We start from the raw sequence: 6,000 nt of genomic DNA on the forward strand, positions 1-6,000 counted from the left end.
GCGGAGGATGATCCTTTGGATATGGAGGCTGATGGGGTGAAAAGTGAGGACAAGGGGAACCCTGTCACGGTTCTGGGAGGGAGGGGAAGGGGTGAGGGTAGAGGTGCGGGAAATGGGCCGGACACGGTTGAGAGCCCTGTCAACCACAGTGGGGGGGAATCCTCAGTTGAGGAAAAAGGAAGACATATCAGAAGTGCTGTCATGGAAGGTAGCATCATCAGAGCAGATGCGTCGGAGACGGAGAAATTGGGAGAATGGAATAGAGCCCTTACAGGAGGCAGGGTGTGAAGTGTAGTCGAGGTAACTGTGGGAGTCGGTGGGTTTATAATGGATATTAGTAGAGAGCCTATCACCAGAAATGGAGACAGAGAAGTCGAGGAAAGGAAGGGAGGTGTCAGAGATGGACCATGTAAAGGTGAGAGAAGGGTGGAAATTAGAAGCAAAGTTGATAAAATTTTCCAGTTCAGGGCGGGAGCAGGAAACGGCACCGATACAGTCATCAATGTACCAGAAAAAAAGAGTTGGGGGAGGGGGCCTGAGTAGGACTGGAACAAGGAATGTTTGACAAATCCCACAAAAAGACAGGCATAACTAGGACCCATGCAGGTACCCATAGCAACATCTTTTACTTGAAGGAAGTGAGTGGAGTTGAAGGAGAAGTTGTTCAATGTGAGAACAAGTTCAGCCAGGCGGAGGAGAGAGTCGGGATAAATGGGTCCTTTTCTGGTTGACAAGATGTAACTAGTCGGGTGCCACAGGGTTCGGTCCTCGGGTCCCAACTATTTACAATCTATATTAATGACTTGGATGCAGGGATAGAAGGTACTATGGCCAAATTTGCAGATGACACTAAAATAGGTGGGACAGTAAGTTGCAATAAAGAAATAAGAAAGTTACAAATGAATATGGATAGGTTAGGTGAATGGGCCAAAATTTGGCAGATGGAGTTTAATGTGGATAAGTGTGAGATTATCCATTTTGGTCAGAAGAATAGAAAGGCAAATTATCTAAATGGAGAGAAACTTCAGAGTGCTTTGTGCAGAGGGATCTGGGTGTCCTCGTGCATGAATCGCAGAAAACTAGTATGCAGGTACAGCAGGTAATAAGGAAGGCAAATGGAATTTTGGCATTTATTGCTAAAGGAATAGAGTATAAAAGTAGGGAAGTGTTGCTGCAACTGCATTAGTGAGACTGCACCTGGAGTATTGCGTACAGTTTTGGTCCCCTTACTTGAGGAGGGATGTAGTTGCATTGGAGGCAGTTCAGAGGAGGTTCACTAGATTGATTCCAGAGATGAGGGGTTTGTCTTATGAAGAGAGATTGAGCAGTTTAGGCCTTTACTCTCTGGAGTTTAGAAGAATGAGAGGAGATCTAATTGAGGTATATAAGATGATTAAGGGGATTGACAAAGTAGACGTAGAGAGGATGTTTCCACTTGTGGGGCAATCTAGAACAAGAGGTCACAGTTTTAGGATTAGGGGTATCAGATTTAAAACAGAGATGAGGAGAAATTACTTCTCTCAAAGGGTTGTGAGTCTGTGGAATTCACTACCCCAGAGTGCGGTGGATGCCGGGACATTGAGTAAACTTGAGGAGATAGACAGATTTTTAATTAATAAAGGGTTGAAGAGTTATGGAGAACGGGCAGGAAAGTAGAGTTGAGGCTGAGATGAGATCGGCCATGATCATATTGAATGGTGGGGCAGGCCCGAGGGGCTGAATTGCCTACTCCTGCTCCTAGTTCTTATGTTCTTATGAATGGCTGTGGATGCTGGATCAATTGACATTTTCAGGACTGAGATCGACATACTTTTAATTAGGTGAGGGTTGCCATAGATATGGATTAAAGACGGGTAAACAGAACGGAGGTTGATGATCTAACTGAATAGTGGGGAACAGTCTCAAAGGGCTGAATGGCCTACTCCTGTTACTTACTATGCAAGTATTCTCAGCCAGAATAAAAAGGTTCTCCTCATGCAAATCTAAATACAAGCTGAAAATAGAATCTCATCAAAATTTAAATCACAATACATTTGTCCGATCAAGTTACCAATTGTTACAAAATGTAACACAGTACTTATGATATTCTCAAACCCTCTGAAAAGGCTTTCAATCAAAAATTCCCCTTGGAGAAAAAGTTAAACTGAATTCTGACAGAGGATGGAATAAAGCAATCTCATTCTTAAGCTTAAAACTTCAAAATGATTACCCTAACATAAACATACTTGTTCACCTCCTAAATTGCTTCAAATCTGGACAGTGACTTTTATAAAACTCCAAGTACTGTACAAGAGATGGTTTTAGAAATCAGATGATCTAATAAACCTATGATTGCAAAGCATTACCTGGTTAGTTGATATGGTTACTGACGTAATGGTTCCAAGCTGGCCACTGGATTCCTGAAGCATAGATTCCTGAGGGTTGTTTCTATTTGAAATCACAGTCTGGGAATCTACAGGATCAGAGGACCGGATACATAGTCTTTTTGGTGAAGGTGGACAGGTTTCATCTGAATGCATAGGTTCATAAAGAGCGGGGGTCATGGCTTGCTCCACTTTCACCCCTACAATCGCTCCGTCATGGTTTTGGAGTGTATATGGGCATGATTGCTGGAGATGCTGATGGGACCCGTTTGTGCTTTGGGGAGATCTGTGAGGGACCAACCTGCTGCCGATACCTGCAATGCTGCTCAGGGTGGCAATGGAAACTGCTCCTATACAGTGATTAGTGTAAGTCTTGGAAAGTTTAGCGGCCTTGGACAACATCTGCATCCGTGTGCCCAGCAGGTTCTTGCCAATGGCTTTGTTTTCATACCAGGTCACATCACTTTCACTGCAATGATCCCTAGGTCTTTGAAAGAAAGCCTTACAGAGAGGGTTACGTTTTGAAATATACTTAACAAAACTTGCGTAAGGACAGAACTCTGTGCCCGTTTCATACATCCTAGGGAAGTTCTCCTCATCATTAACCATTCTCTTCTTGCTCCAAGTTACCGAACGAGATTTATGGTAAGGTCCACATGCTTTATAACAGACAAATCTTCGCCCATCCTCATCTGTGGCCAAGCCAAAGGAGTCCTCCTCCAGTTCTCTCTGGTTCTCCCTCCCCCTTGTGCAGAAGTACATGCAGATCTCGAACCAGACCTTATTGAGTAATCCAAAGGGGGCGTTCGTATCGAAGGCGCTGGATGTGTAGAGTTTCCTCAGATCGGACCTGGTGATAGGGATGTCACGATATGATTTCTCTTGACGACATGATACAGTAATTGTTGGGAAAAAGAGTATGATTTCTTTTTCTTAAAAAAAAGATAATCACTAGGCGCTAATCAATACTGGCTGCCACCATCTCATTGTCCTGCAATGACCCAGGTAGTGTTCAGGTAGAAAGGAAACATTATAATGCTTCATGTACGGTACTGCAAATGGCTTTGCATTCTTCTGCCTAAACTACTGCATTGTTTATCTGTACAATCAGGTGATACGGCCATGATAACAGAACTCTCTACATATTACCAATTAGCACCTGAAATAGCTACCATAGACGGACACCCCTCACAGTTTCGCAAGAATTCCCAGCAACATCTGCATTTTACAGTTATGGAACAGAAGCATTTGGCCAGGTGCTAATGGGTTAAAAAGAATACTTTTAAATCATGGTACTTCACACATTACCTCATATTGATCAGGCATCTTAATCATAAAATGTGATCACAATATGAAAGCAAGATTTAGCCTGAGATGTCATTTCACAATCTTGGAATATATGGATTTTACTGGGACATTTGTAAAAAATCAATAATCAACCAATTTTAGGCATCTGTTGTGGGTACACCTCACCAACAGTTGCAATATAATAATTTCCATAACTATTAACTTCCAAGTACATTACTTTGTACAAATGACCCTGCAATACTATCTTACATTCTATCGCCCGTAAGGCCAAAAGTATAGACTGTCTATTCCCTTCTTGACACCATTCTGGGAGGGACTTAAACTATGACAATTTAAAGACTTGTTATAAAACTGTGCAGGTGGTCAGATTCTCAAATATGAATACTGAAAATATCCAAAATATTTAACCATTAATGTTTTTGTTTTGCTGTCTCTCGCCTGGAGACAAAGCAGACGAATTAATTTGGCATTTCCTATTATAAAAATAGCAAGTGTGTTGATTCAGTTGGGGGGGGGGGCAGAAAAACCCTTCCAAATTACAATCTATGGAACCTACTTTACGAAACGTGAATTGGATGAGATGTAAGGGGTTGTGTGCTCATCATGTAACGAATCGAAAGGTCTGAAAAGAGCAGAATCAAAGAAAAATGAAAGGATAAAGGGCTGGGTTATCCAGGGACGTAGCAATCAGTGTCATAGTTTTTTTTTTGCCGGGGACAAAGTTCAGAGTGAAGCACTGGCACAGAATTGAGTAGATTCACCCAAGATAGAGGAATGTTACGGTTGGGGAGTTACTGCACAGTTCAAAGTTAGCAATTAGTGTGTGTGTTAATAGTCTATACATACACAATCAAGTCAGGGTGATTTAAAAATGAAAGCAGCACCCAAACAGATTCAAAGCATGTAATTGCCAATCTTAAAAACATCAATTTGGATACTTTTTCTGTCAGGGTCAATAAAAGAAGTTTCCAGAATTATCTCTGATTGTTATGAGTGAAGTACACATGAAAAATTGCATGTTTTTTTTTTGTTAAAAAGTAGTTTGTTTTTCTATCTATTCAAGAAAGACAGGCCTCAGGGAGATGGAGTGAGGTGCTTTGGGATGAAGGAAGAGGGGCTTGCCCTACACTCTGGCTCCTGGCCGCATTCTCTACCTGCTGATGGCTTGTTTCTGGATGACTGGTCCCGCTCCTTGCTCCTCCAGTTTCCTGATGACGGCGGCCAGCGTAAGATTGGCGCTGCGGAGCTCGGGGTCTCTTTGGTGAGGTCCAGGGTGCGGCTGTAAGGAGGTTCGTTCAGGTAGCGGTTGAGGGATGAGCGGATGCTGATGAGGGAGGATTTACTGTAGACCTGGCCGCTCTTGGACCTCGCCTCGGCGTAAAAGGAGCGCAGCGCCCGGCACAGCTCCTCCTTGCCCAGCCTCTCGAATTCGGCCGGCTGCTCCTTCTCGCTCAGGTAGTCCCGGAAAATCTTGACGGCGTAGCGGGTGGCCAGCCGGGTGTTCTCGCTCAGGCGGCCGCTCGGCTGCGGCGGATTTTCCCCTGCGCCCGGCGCAAGTTCCGCCGCCGCCGCCTCCGCTTCCTCCTGGCGGCGCTGGCGGAAACAGCGGCGCAACTGCGGGGCAGCCAGGCCGCCCTCCGCCGCCGCCTCGCCACTCGCAGCCATCCTCGCCATTGCCACTCGCTCCAGCTCGGTCCCGGTCCCGGTCCGCCCGCTGCGGGGCGGGGGGAAACGCATGCGCTATCCCCGGGCCGCAGCTCCGGATCCCGATCCCGATCCCTCTCTCCCTCTCTCTCTCCCTCTCTGTGTCTCTGTCTCTGACCTTCAGAAAAACTCAAACAGCAGCCGCCGCCGCTGCTGCTGCTTAAAGACACACCGGCTCCAATAATGGCAGAGCTGCTCAACAACCTGGGATCAGGGCAGGGGGAGGGGGAAGATAGTGGGTGAGGGGTGAGAAGGGGGGAGGGGAGATGAGAAGGGAGGGGGGGGGGGGTGGGGGAAGGGGAGATGACAAGGGAGGTGGAGGTGGGGGGGGTGGGGGAAGGGGAGATGACAAGGGAGGTGGGAGGTGGGGGAAGGGGAGATGACAAGGGAGGTGGGAGGTGGGGGAAGGGGAGATGACAAGGGAGGTGGGAGGTGGGGGGGGTGGGGGAAGGGGAGATGACAAGGGAGGTGGGGGGGGTGGGGGAAGGGGAGATGACAAGGGAGGTGGGGGGGGTGGGGGAAGGGGAGATGACAAGGGAGGTGGGGGGGGTGGGGGAAGGGGAGATGACAAGGGAGGTGGGGGAAGGGGAGATGACAAGGGAGGTGGGGGGGGTGGGGGAAGGGG

The 6,000-nt window shown here is 46.8% G+C and overlaps 1 protein-coding gene across 1 annotated transcript in view; it reads right to left on the minus strand.

Moving 5' to 3' along the window:
* Nucleotides 1–5,577, minus strand: part of LOC137369734 (uncharacterized) — an 83,322-nt gene extending 77,745 nt beyond the window's left edge. The window contains 3 exon segments of the mRNA XM_068031119.1: nucleotides 2,346–3,213; nucleotides 4,826–4,926; nucleotides 4,929–5,577. Of these exon segments, the coding sequence (XP_067887220.1) occupies nucleotides 2,346–3,213; nucleotides 4,826–4,926; nucleotides 4,929–5,408 (1,449 nt within the window). The 5' untranslated portion in view covers nucleotides 5,409–5,577.
* Between the last annotated feature and the right edge of the window lie 423 nt (nucleotides 5,578–6,000).

Source organism: Heterodontus francisci, chromosome 5 (assembly GCF_036365525.1).
Source record: "Heterodontus francisci isolate sHetFra1 chromosome 5, sHetFra1.hap1, whole genome shotgun sequence".
Classification (NCBI taxonomy): domain Eukaryota; kingdom Metazoa; phylum Chordata; class Chondrichthyes; order Heterodontiformes; family Heterodontidae; genus Heterodontus; species Heterodontus francisci.